Source organism: Pristiophorus japonicus, chromosome 14 (genome assembly GCF_044704955.1).
Source record: "Pristiophorus japonicus isolate sPriJap1 chromosome 14, sPriJap1.hap1, whole genome shotgun sequence".
In the NCBI taxonomy this organism is placed as follows: domain Eukaryota; kingdom Metazoa; phylum Chordata; class Chondrichthyes; family Pristiophoridae; genus Pristiophorus; species Pristiophorus japonicus.
The window spans coordinates 159,133,204-159,145,236 of record NC_091990.1 but is presented as its reverse complement, the minus strand read 5'-3'; the positions used below and the strand labels follow the sequence as shown (position 1 = coordinate 159,145,236).

The 12,033-nt window shown below is 45.1% G+C and overlaps 1 protein-coding gene across 6 annotated transcripts in view; it reads left to right on the top strand.

The window, feature by feature from the left end:
- Positions 1-12,033, top strand: part of prmt3 (protein arginine methyltransferase 3) — a 323,649-nt gene that overhangs the window by 106,902 nt on the left and 204,714 nt on the right. For all 6 annotated transcript variants that reach the window (XR_011596499.1, XM_070898645.1, XM_070898646.1 and 3 more), the window contains exon 10: positions 4,343-4,442. Coding sequence is in view for 5 of the 6 variants with exons in the window: in XM_070898645.1 (XP_070754746.1) it covers positions 4,343-4,442 (100 nt within the window). In the remaining variant the exon portion in view is untranslated. The remainder of the gene's footprint in view (positions 1-4,342; positions 4,443-12,033) is intronic.

The following is a 12,033-nucleotide window of genomic DNA, read 5'->3' as shown; positions in this document are numbered from 1 at the left end:
GGAAAAGCATGATTCAATCAAGCAGAGTCAGCATGGTTTTATGAAAGGGAAATCATGTTTGACAAATTTGCTGGCGTTCTGTGAGGATGTAACGAGCAGGGTGGATAAGGGGGAACCAGTGGATGTGGTGTATTTGGATTTCCAGAAGGCATTCGATAAGGTGCCACATAAGAGTTTACTGCACAAGATAAAAGCTCACGGGGTTTGGGGTAATATATTAGCATGGATAGAGGATTGGCTAACTAACAGAAAACAGAGAGTCGGAATAAATGGATCATTTTCCGGTTGGCAAACAGTGACTAGTACTACTTCATTCACGATTAAGTTCCTCCCTCCCTATAGCCCCTTGATTATCCACTATTGGGATGTTTTTAGTGTCTTCTACCATGAAGACCGATACAAAATATTTGTTCAACATCTCTGCCATTTCCCTGTTCACCATTATTAATTCCCCAGTCTCATCCTCCAGGGGACCAACATTTACTTTAGCCACTCTTTTCCTTTTTACTCCTGTAGAAACTCTTACTATCTGTTTTTATATTTTGTGCTAGTTTACTTTCATAATTTATCTTCCCTCTCAATCATTTTTTTAGTCGTTCTCTGCTGGTTTTTAAAAATGTCCCAATCCTCTGGCCTCCCACTTGTCTTGGCCACATTGTATGCCCTTGTTTTCAATTTGATACCCTCTTTTATTTCCTTAGTTAGCCACAGATGGTTATCCCTTCTCTTACAGTCTTTCCTTCTCATTGGGATATATTTTTGTTGCGAGTTATGAAATATCTCCTTAAATGTCTGCCACTGCTCATCAACTGTCCCATTACTTTAATCTATTTTCCCGGTCCACTTTAGCCAACTCTGCCCTCATACCTTTGTAGTCTCCTTTATTTAAGCCGAGGACACTGGTTAGAGATCCAACTTTCTCGCCCTCCAACTGAATTCAACCATGTTACGATCACTCATTCCTAGAAGGTCTTTTACTACGAGATCATTTATTAATCCTGCCTCATTACACAGCACTAGATCTAAGATAGCCTGCTCCCTGGTTGGTTCCACAATGTACTGTTCAAGGAAAATATCCCGGATACACTCTATGAACTCCTCCTCAAGGTTACCCTGGCCAATTTGCTTTGTCCAATCAATATGAAGGTTAAAATCACCCATGATTATTGCCATTCCTTTATTACAAGCCTCCATTATTTCTTGATTTATACTCCGTCCAACAGTGTAGCTACTGTTAGGGGGCCTATAGACTACACCCACATACAATGTTTTCCCTTTATTATTCCTTATCTCCACCCAAAGTGATTCAACATCTTGATCCTCTGAGCCAATATCGTTTCTCACTAACGCACTGATCCCATCCTTTATTAACAGTACTACCCCACCTCCTTTTCCTTTCTGTCTGTCCATCCGAATTGTCAAATACCCCAGAATATTTAGTTCCCAGTCCTGGTCACCTTGCAACCGTGTCTCTGTAATGGCTATCAGATCATACCCATTTGTATCTATTTGTGCCATCAACTCATCTATTTTGTTACAAATGCTACGTGCATTTTGACAAAGAGCTTTTAAACTTGATTTTTTTTTACCCTTTTTTCCTGCTTGTTTCCTCTGTCCCTCACTTTCTACATTTTTGCTTTCTAATCCCAACTTTACACCCCTCCCTACTGAATCTATTCTCAGGTTCCCATCCCCCTGCCAAGCTAGTTTAAACCCTCCCCCAGAAGTGGTCCCAATGCCTCAGGAATCTAAAGCCTTCTCTCCTGCACCTTCTCTCCAGGCACGTATTCATCTGCTCTATCCTCCTATTTCTGTACTCACTAGCCCGTGGCACTGGGAGTAATCTGGAGATTACTACCTTTGAGGTCCTGCATTTTAATCTCTCTCCTAGCTCTCTAAACTCTGCCTGCAGGACTTCATCCCTCTTTCTACCTATGTCATTGGTCCCGATATGGACCACGATCTCTGGCTGTTGACGTTCGCCCCCCAGAATGCACTGCAGCTGCTCGCTGACACCCTTGACCCTGGCACCAAGGAGGCAACATACCATCCTGGAGTCACGTCTGCGGCCGCAGAAACGCCTGTCTGCTCCCCTGACTATTGAATCCCCTAACACTATAGCTCTTCCATTCTTCTTCCTCCCTCCCTGTGCAGCTGAGCCACCCGTGATGCCGTGGCCTTGGCTCTTGCTGCACTCCCGGAGGCATCGTCGCCCCTACCGGTACTCAGAAGAGAATACCGGTTGGAGAGCGAGATGGACTCAGGGGACTCCTGCACTATCTGCCTAGTCCTCCTCTTCTGCCTGGCGGTCACCCAATCCCTCTCTGCCTGCACACTCTTAAGCTGTGGGGTGACCACCTCTGGAAACGTGCTATCCACGTAGCTCTCAGTATCCCGCATGCACCACAGTGACTCCAGCCCCAAAATGCGGAACTCGAGTTGGTGCAGCTGGAAACGTGGTTGTCCTCGCGAAGCATCCAGGAATTCCCACATGTCACAGGATGTGCAATCCACGGGACTGAGCTGCGCTGCCATCCCTCAAGTTAGACTCAACTACCAAGCAAAAATAAACTCTAAACCTTAGCAAAACACAACCAACAACTGCTCAGCAATCAGCTGATTTAATTAACCTTTATTTAAGGACTAAGTATTAACTTAACAGAGAAAAACAAACACTCACCAATCAGCTACTTCCCTTGTGCCGACGTCACTTTTAAACTCTGACGTCCCTCTCGAATGTTGCCTGTTGAGCCTTGCCTTTTAAGCCTTCACCTCTGCCTCACCTCCCGCTGCTGTTCCTACGCACGTCCGCTGCCTCTGTGAAATATCACTTATCTATTTGTAATGTTTAAATTAATTTTCCCCTCTTCTTTGAATTCCCTCTCTTTCCAAATTCCTGAATAACTCACTCCTTTTAAGACCTCTCTGTGCAGATCACTCTGTGCTCTGAAAAACTGTTGACTTTTAAACCCTTATAGATTTGCTGGAGGTCTTTGAGGATGTAACGAGCAGGGTGGATAAGGGGGAACCAGTGGATGTAGTGTATTTGGATTTCCAGAAGGCATTCTGGTTACTGCACAAGATAAAAGTTCACGGGGTTGGGGGTAATATATTAGTGTGGATAGAGGATTAGCTAACTAACAGAAAACAGAAAGTCGGGATAAATGGGTCACTCTCTAGTTGGCAAACAGTGACTAGTGGGGTGCCGCAGGGATCGGTGCTGGGTCCTCAACTGTTTACAATCTATATTTATGACTTGGATGAAGGGACCGAGTGTAATGTAGCTAAGTTTGCTGATGATACAAAGATGGGTGGGAAAGCAAATTGTGAGGACACACAAAAATCTGCAAAGGCATATAGACAGGCTAAGTGAGTGAGCAAAAATTTGGCAGGTGGAGTATAATGTGAGAAAGTGTGAGGTTAGCCACTTTGGCAGAAAAAATAGAAAAGGAAATTATAATTTAAATGGAGAAAAATTGCAACGTGCTGCAGTACAGAGAGACCTGGGGATCCTTGTGCACGAAACACAAAAAGTTAGTATGCAGGTACAGAAAGTAATCAGGAAAGCAAATGGAATGTTGGCCTTTATTGCAAGGGGGATAGAGTATAAAAGCAGAGAAGTCCTGCTACAACTGTACCGGGTATTGGTGAGGTCACATCTGGAGTACCGTACGGTTTTGGTCTCTGTATTTAAGGAAGGATATACTTGCATTGGAGGCTGTTCAGAGAAGGTTCACTAGGTTGATTCCGAAGATGAGGGGGTTGACTTATGAGGATAGGTTGAGTAGGTTGGGCCTGTACACATTGGCCCAACCCACTCAAGAAGAATGGGAGATGATCTTATTGAAACTTATAAGATAATGAGGGGGCTCAACAAGATGGATGCAGAGAGGATATTTTCACTCATAGGGGAATCTAAAACTAGGGGCCGTGCATTTAAAACTGAGATAAGGAGAAATGTCTTCTCTCAGAGGGTTGTAAATCTATGGAATTCTTTGCCCCAGAGAGCTGTGGAGTCTAGGTCATTGAATATATTTAAGGCAGAAATAGACAGTTTCTTAAACGATAAGGGGTTATGGGGAGCGGGCAGGGAAGTGGAGCTGAGTCCATGATCAGATCAGCCATGATCTTAATAAATGGCGGAGCAGGCTCGAGGCGCCAAATGGTCTACTCCTGCTCCTATTTCTTATGTTCTTATGTTATGTTCAAACAACAAACCTGTGTAATCGATTCAGTGACTGCCAATTGGATGATGGATTCCAGTATTAAGTTACATTCTCTCATAGATCGTACACAAGAAATATGTTTTTTTAAAACAAGCTCTTACTATTTATACTACTAGGGAAAATAAACTGGACGGTGTTGTCACATTGATCAGAGGAAGGATTGAAGATGTAGAACTCCCAGTTGATAAAGTGGACATTATTATTTCGGAGTGGATGGTGAGTTTAAATAAATACGTAAGGTTGCCACAGTATTAATTTTCAACAATGTAATTACTTGAATATAGCAACAATATTTTTGAATTTTGTTCTTTCAGATGCTAAGTTGCAATTTGTTTTCGAAATCCTTTCTAAGAAAATAAGAAATAGGAACAGGAGTAGGCCATAAGGCCCCTTGAGCCTGCTCCGCCATTTAATACGATCTGATCATGGACTCAGGTGCACTTCCCCGCCCGCTCTCCATAATCCCTTAACCCCTTATCGTTTAAGAAACTGTCTATTTCTGTCTTAAATTTATTCAATGTCCCAGCTTCCACACCTCTCTGAGGTATTGAATTCCACAGATTTACAACCCTCTGAGAGAAAAAATTTCTCCTTATCTCGGTTTTAAATGGGCAGCCCCTTATTCTAAGATTATGCCCTCTAGTTCTAGTCTCCCCTATCAGTGGAAACATTCTCTCTGCATCCACCTTGTCAAGCCCCCTCATAATATTATATGTTTCGATAAAATCACCTCTCATTCTTCTGAATTCCAATGAGTAGAGGCCCAACCTACTCAACCTTTCCCCATAGGTCAACCCTCATCCCCGGAATCAACCTCGTGAACCTTCTCTGAATTGCCTCCAAAGCAAGTATATCCTTTCGTAAATATGGAAACCAAAACCGGGCAGTATTCCAGGTGTAGCCTCACCAATACCCTGTATAACTGTAGCAAGACTTCCCTGCTTTTATACTCCATCCCCTTTGCAATAAAGGCCAAGATTCCATTGGCCTTCCTGATCACTTGCTGTGCCTGCATACTATCCTTTTGTGTTTCATCCACAGGTACCCCCAGGTCCCGCTGTACTGCAGCAGCCTGCAATCTTTCTCCGTTTAAATAATAACTTGCTCTTTGATTTTTTTTCTGCCAAAGTGCATGACCTCACACTTTCCAACATTATACTCCATCTGCCAAATTTTTGCAGCCTCACTTAGCCTGTCTATGTCCTTTTGCAGATTTTTTGTGTCCTCACACATTGCTTTTCTTGCCATCTTTGTGGTCGTCAGCAAACTTGGCTACATTACACTCGGTCCCTTCCTCCAAGTCGTTAATATAGATTGTAAATAGTTGGGGTCCCAGCCCTGATCCCTGCGGTACCCCACTGGTTACTGATTGCCAACCAGAGAATGAACCATTTATCCCGACTCTCTGTTTTCTGTTCATTAGCCAATCCTCTATCCGTGCTAATATATTACCCCCAACCCCGTGAATTGTTATCTTGTGCAGTAACCTTTGATGTGGCACCTTGCCAAATGACTTCTGGAAGTCCAAATACATCACATCCACTGGTTCCCCTTTATCCACCCTGTTTGTTACATCCTCAAAGAATTCTAGCAAATTTGTCAAACATGACTTCCCCTTCATAAATCCATGCTGACTCTGCCTGACCGAAATTTTGCTTTTCCAAATGTCCTGCTACTGCTTCTTTAATAATGGACTCCAACATTTTCCCAACTACAGATGTTAGGCTAACTGGTCTATAGTTTCCTGCTTTTTGTCTGCCTCCTTTTTTAAATAGGGGCGTTACATTTGCAGTTTTTCAATCTGCTGGGACCTCCCCAGAATCCAGGGAATTTTGTTAAATTACAGTCCCTGCCGCTACTTAAAATTCTGATGGATTTAGACAGGTTAGATGCAGGAAGAATGTTCCCAATGTTGGGGAAGTCCAAAACCAGGGGTCAGAGTCTAAGGATAAGGGGTAAGCCATTTAGGACTGAGATGAGGAAAAACTTCTTCACCCAGAGAGTGGTGAACCTGTGGAATTCTCTACCACAGAAAGTTGTTGAGGCCAATTCACTAAATATATTCAAAAAGGAGTTAGATGTAGTCCTTACTATTGGGGGATCAAGGGGTATGGCGAGAAAGCAGGAATGGGGTAATGAAGTTGCATGTTCAGCCATGAACTCATTGATGGCGATGCGAATGGCCTACTCCTGCACCTATTTTCTATGTTTCTCTTAAGAACCTAGGATGCAAGCCATCAGGTCCAGGAAATTTATCCGCCTTTAGTCCCATTATCTTACTGAGTATCACCTCCTTAGTGATTATGATTGTGTTAAGTTCCTCCCCCTTGTAGCCCCTTGGCTATCCACTGTTGGAATATTGTTAGTGTCCTGTACTGTAAAGGCTGATACAAAATATTTGTTCAGAGTTTTTGCCATCTCCATGTTCCCCATTACTAATTCCCCGGTCTCGTCCTCTAAGGGACCAACATTTACTCTAGCCAATCTTTTCCTTTTTATATACCTATAGAAACTCTTGCTATCTCTTTTTATATTTCGTGCTAGTTTACTTTCACAGGGCCCAAGTTTGCCCCCAGGGTTAGAACGGCGTACCTCCGTGTGGTGCGCCGACTTTTTAGAACAGAAACGGCGCCTATTATTTACCTTCATATTCTCCCCGCAGTCCGGTCGATCCAGGCCGTTGGCGCAACACAGCAGAATGTCCCAGGTCCCGGCGCTGAACCTCTGCTAGAGTGTGCACGCATGTGCAGTAGCTCCTCGCAGCCCGAATCTCTGCAGGCTGTGTGGGAGAGGCCCGAAGCACGCCGCCCCTAGCCCTGACCAAATGGGCTCCCCCAATGCCGCGTTCATGTGAGCAGGCCCACGATGGCCCTAGCAGCATTATTTCAGTGGCTGTGCCTGTGTGTGGGCGCACGCTTTGATTTAAAGTATCTTGAATATTTTATGACCAGATTGGGACCTTTACAGCATAACTTGCCGAAGGCCTTATTGGCAACCAGCAAATCAAAGGCAGGAGATGCTCAGCAACAGGGTTAATGTGCGTGTGGGGCGCATGAAGCATTCAGAGAGCGGGGACGGCTGCATGCAGCATGTGAAAGCGAAGGGACAGGCCGAGAGGGGGCGAGGCAGATAGGGACCTGGCTCGAACTGAGTTACCAAGCTGGCTGAGGCCAGAAAAGCAAACTTTGAATGAACCAAGGCAAACAACCAACAACTGCTGGCACCAATCCAATATCGGTTCGTGGCATTATTTTGTTGACCAATTCGAATACATTTCGTGCGTGTGTGTGTGTGTATCTCTCTCTCTCTCAAAAAATACCCCCTCCCCCCTCCCTCACCTCCTGGTAAGATGGCACGTTGAGCCTTCTCCCTCCCCCCCCCCCCCGTTCTGATACCGCCGTTCTCCCTCCCCTATCCCAGGCCGAAGGGACTCCCGCACGGTCTGCCGCTGCCGAGTTTAGTTGAAGGTAGGATTTACTTCAGTTCTTTATTTGTTAATTTAATTATTAACTTAAGTTCTTTATTTTTTATTGAATGCTTATTACTTTTTGTGCTTTGCTTGGTGCTTTAAAAGTAGTTACTTGCGCCGATTCCTTATCTCTGGGTAAGGTTTTTCTGTGTGGACAGAAGTGGCAACATACGCTGGCCTAAGTTAATTTGGAGCAACTATTTGCTGGCCAAACTCGCTTAGATGGCCAAAACAGGCTGGAAACGCCCCCTTTTGGAAAAAAAAACAAAACTTAAAAAAAATCTAACTAACTCACTTACACTGACGCAAATTAAATGGCCAGAATTGCAACTAAAAAGATACTCCAGAAAAATCAAGTTGCTCCAAAAAAAAACGGAGCAACTCCTGGGGAAATTTGGGCCCAGAGTCTACCTTCCCTTTCTTAATCATTTTTTTCGTCATTCTTTGCTGACTTTTAAACGCTTCCCAATCTTCTGTCCTCCCACTAGTTTTGGCCATATTGTATGCCCATGTTTTTAATTGGATACCGTCCTTTATTTATTTAGTTAGCCACGCATGGCTATCTTTTCTCTTACACCCTTTCCTCCTCACTGGAATATATTTTTCTTGAGAGTTGTGAAATATCTCCTTAAATGCACACCACTGTTCATCAACCATCCTACACTTTAATCTCTTTTCGCAGTCCACTTTAGCCAACTCTGCCCTCATACCTTCATAGTCTCCTTTTTATTTAAGCTTAGTACACTGGTTAGAGATCCAACTTTCTCACCCTCCATCTGAATTTGAAATTCAATCATGCTATGATCACTCATTCCAAGGGGATCCGTGACCAGGAGATTGTTTATTAATCCTGTCTCATTACACAGGACCAGATCTAAGATAGCCTGCCCCCTGGTTGGTTCCGTTACATACTGCTCAAGGAACCCGTCCCTTATGCACTCTATGAACTCTTCCTCAAGGCTACCCTGACCAATTTGATTTGTCAATCAATATGGAGGTTAAACTCACCCATGATTATTGCTGTTCCCTGTTTACAAGCCCCCACTATTTCCTGGTTTATGCTCCGACCAACAGAGTTGCTACTGTTAGGGGGCCTATAGATTATGCCCACCAGTGGCTTTTTCCCTTTATTAATCCTTATCTCCACCCAAACTGTTTCAACATCCTGATCATTTGCGCCAATATCGTTTCTCACTATTGCAGTGATTCCATCCTTTATCAATAGAGCTACCCCATCTCCATATCCTTTCTGTCTGTCCTTCTGGATTGTCAAATACCCCTGAATATTTAATTCCCGGTCCTGGTCACCTTGCAAACACGTCTGTGTAATGGCTATCAGATCATACTCATTTGTCTCAATTTGTGCTCTCAACTCATCTATTTTGTTAGAAATGCTACGTGCATTTCGACAAAGTACCTTTAAATTTTTTTTTTTTACCCTTTTTTCCTGCTTGTTTCCTCTCTCCTTCAAGCTCACTTTCTTTATTTTTGCTTTCTAATTCCAGCTTTAATCCCCTCACTACTGAATCTATTCTCAGGTTCCCATCCCCCTGCCAAGCTAGTTTAAACCCTCCCCAACAGCACTAGCAAACCACCCCCCCCCCTCCCCCCCGCGAGGATATTGGTCCCGGTTCTGTTGAGGTACAACCCGTCCGGCTTGTACAAGTCCTAACTCCCCTAGAAGCGGTCCCAATTCCTCAGGAAACTAAAGCCTTCCTATTGGTACACATTCCTGCTAAACCCAGGCTTAATAACTAGTTTCAGGAAAATGCATTTGTGTATCTTACTCCTTCCTTTTCCTAAGTTTCTCACATTTGCCACGGACAGCCCGTGATTGGTGCGGGCCTGATAATATAGGCTGTGGTCACTGCTTCTCTGGATGGAACAGGTCCTGCTCTCACCGCTTTCAAAATTGCTAAGGATGGTGCTGTCACTGCATGTTTTATCTGGTTGAGAAGAGAGACCAAGTTGAGATTAGGGTTTGAACTTGAGCACCCTGCATACACTTGGTGTAAATGCACCAAGAAAGGAAAGGAAGGGAAGCAATGACATTCTTAAAATTACACTCTTGATGTATGTTTACTCATGGATTAACAATGTTTTATTAAACGGCTTCTCTTTCCTTTACTGTTCCTTTGCATGATATTCATTGCTGATTCTGTCATTTCTGCTATTTCGCTGGTTGTCCTCTGCTGTCCGGTTCAAATTTAGGTCTGTGGTAACTTTCTTCTGCCCTTGTTGATGTCTCCGCTCTCCATCTCCCTTCTCCGTCTCCCCTATCCGTCTTCCCTCTCCGTCCCCCCTCCCCATCCCCAATCTCCGCTCTCCCCTCTCCCCTCCCCCACTCCTGTCTCCCCTTTCCATGCTCCACCTCCCCTATCCGCTCTCTCCTCTCTCCACTCTCTCCTACCCCCTCTCTCCTCTACTGTCTCCCCTCTTCCCTCCCCTTGCCCCCTTTTCCCTTCTCCCCTCTCTCCTCTCCCCCTCCCATCTCCCCCTCCTTCCTCCCACTTCCTTTCCTCCCACTTCCCTTCTCCCTTCCACCCCTCCCCTCTCCCTTCCACCCCACTCCCTTCCTTCCCTCTCCCTTTCCTTCCCTTCGCCCCTCTTGTGCTCTCCGTCCCTTCTCCCCTCTGCCTCTCTGACCCTTCTCCCCCTCCCAGTCCCACACTGTCCCTCTTCCCTTCATGCTTTTCCTTTACTGCCTGTCTCTTCCTGAGGCCTTGTATTTGGTAAGATTCTATTCTTTGTGCAGTTCTGAAGCCACCATGCCCATTCCAAGCTACTGATGCCAGTGTGTTCCATACCCTTTCTCGGATGGAGTCACGATACACACCAGCCAGGATCTAATTGAATGGCGGAACAGGCTCAGGCGGCTGAATGGCCTCTTCCTCTTCCTATGTTCTATTTCTGTCAAGTCTATCTGCCTATTCCTGTCAGATACTTAGGCCCTGATATTTTCTCGGGGCTGGGAAGAGAGCGGTGGTTGGGTGGGGGTCTCTTTGACTGGAAATCCGGAAATCAAAGAGCAAGTTATTATTTAAATGGAGAAAGATTGTAAAGTGCTGCAGTACAGCAGGACCTGGGGGTACTTGTGCATGAAACACAAAAGGTTAGTATGCAGGTACAGCAAGTGATCAGGAAGGCCAATGGAATCTTGGCCTTTATTGCAAAGGAGATGGAGTATAAAAGCAGGGAAGTCTTACTGCAGTTGTACAGGGTATTGGTGAGGCTACACCTGGAATACTGCGTGCAGTTTTGGTTTCCATATTTACGAAAGGATATACTTGTTTTGGAGGCAGTTCAGAGAAGTTTCACTTGGCTCATTTCCGGAGATGAGGGGGTTGACTTATGAGGAAAGGTTGAGTAGGTTGGGCCTCTACTCATTGGAATTCAGAAGAATGAGAGGTGATCTTATCGAAACATATAAGATTATGAGGGGGCTTTACAAGGTGGATGCAGCGAGGATGTTTCCACTGATGGGGGAGACTAGAACTAGAGAGTATTATCTTAGAATAAGGGGCCGCCCATTTAAAACTGAGGACACATTTCTTCTCTCAGAGGGTTGTAAATCTGTGGAATTCACTGCCTCAGAGAGCTGTGGAAGCTGGGACATTGAATAAATTTAAGACAGAAATAGACAGTTTCTTAAACGATAAGGGGATTAGGGGTTATGGGGAGCGGGCGGGGAAGTGGAGCTGAGTCCATGATCAGATCTTATTGAATGGCGGAGCGTGCTCGAAGGGCCGGATGGCCAACTCCTGTTCCTATTTCTTATATTTTAAGTGAGGGTTTCCCGCACATCCTGTAGAAATTAACCGCAGGACGGTTTTAAAATATTTTCAGCAGGTCTCCCACCCAACAGCAAGCCGGATTGACAGGCTGACTGCCCATTGGGTGTGAATGCAGCCAGGGAGCGGATGTCTGGTAAATTGGATATCGTTGCCTTCCATTACTGTTCCTTCATTCTTGGCATACGAGCAAGAAAAGGAGAAAGTTGGTGTGAGAAGGAAAAAAAGAGATGGTTGCAATTTACATGACCGGGAGAGAGACCAGAACAGGCTGGAGAGCAAGGTCAGGGCTAATTGTTGGACTGGAGAGGGGGACAAGGGAATACATCATTCTGGAGAGGTATACGGGGAAGTATAGCAGTCTGGAGAGGGGAACAGAGAAGCACATTGACTGGAGAGGGTGATCGGGGAATACATCGGTCTGGGGAGGGGGATAGGGGTGTATGGTGGTCTGTGGTGGGGTGTTTGGTGGTCTGTGGAGGGGGTTGGGGGTGTATGGTGGTCTGGGGAGGGGGATGGGGGTGTATGGTGGTCCCGGGACGTGGGA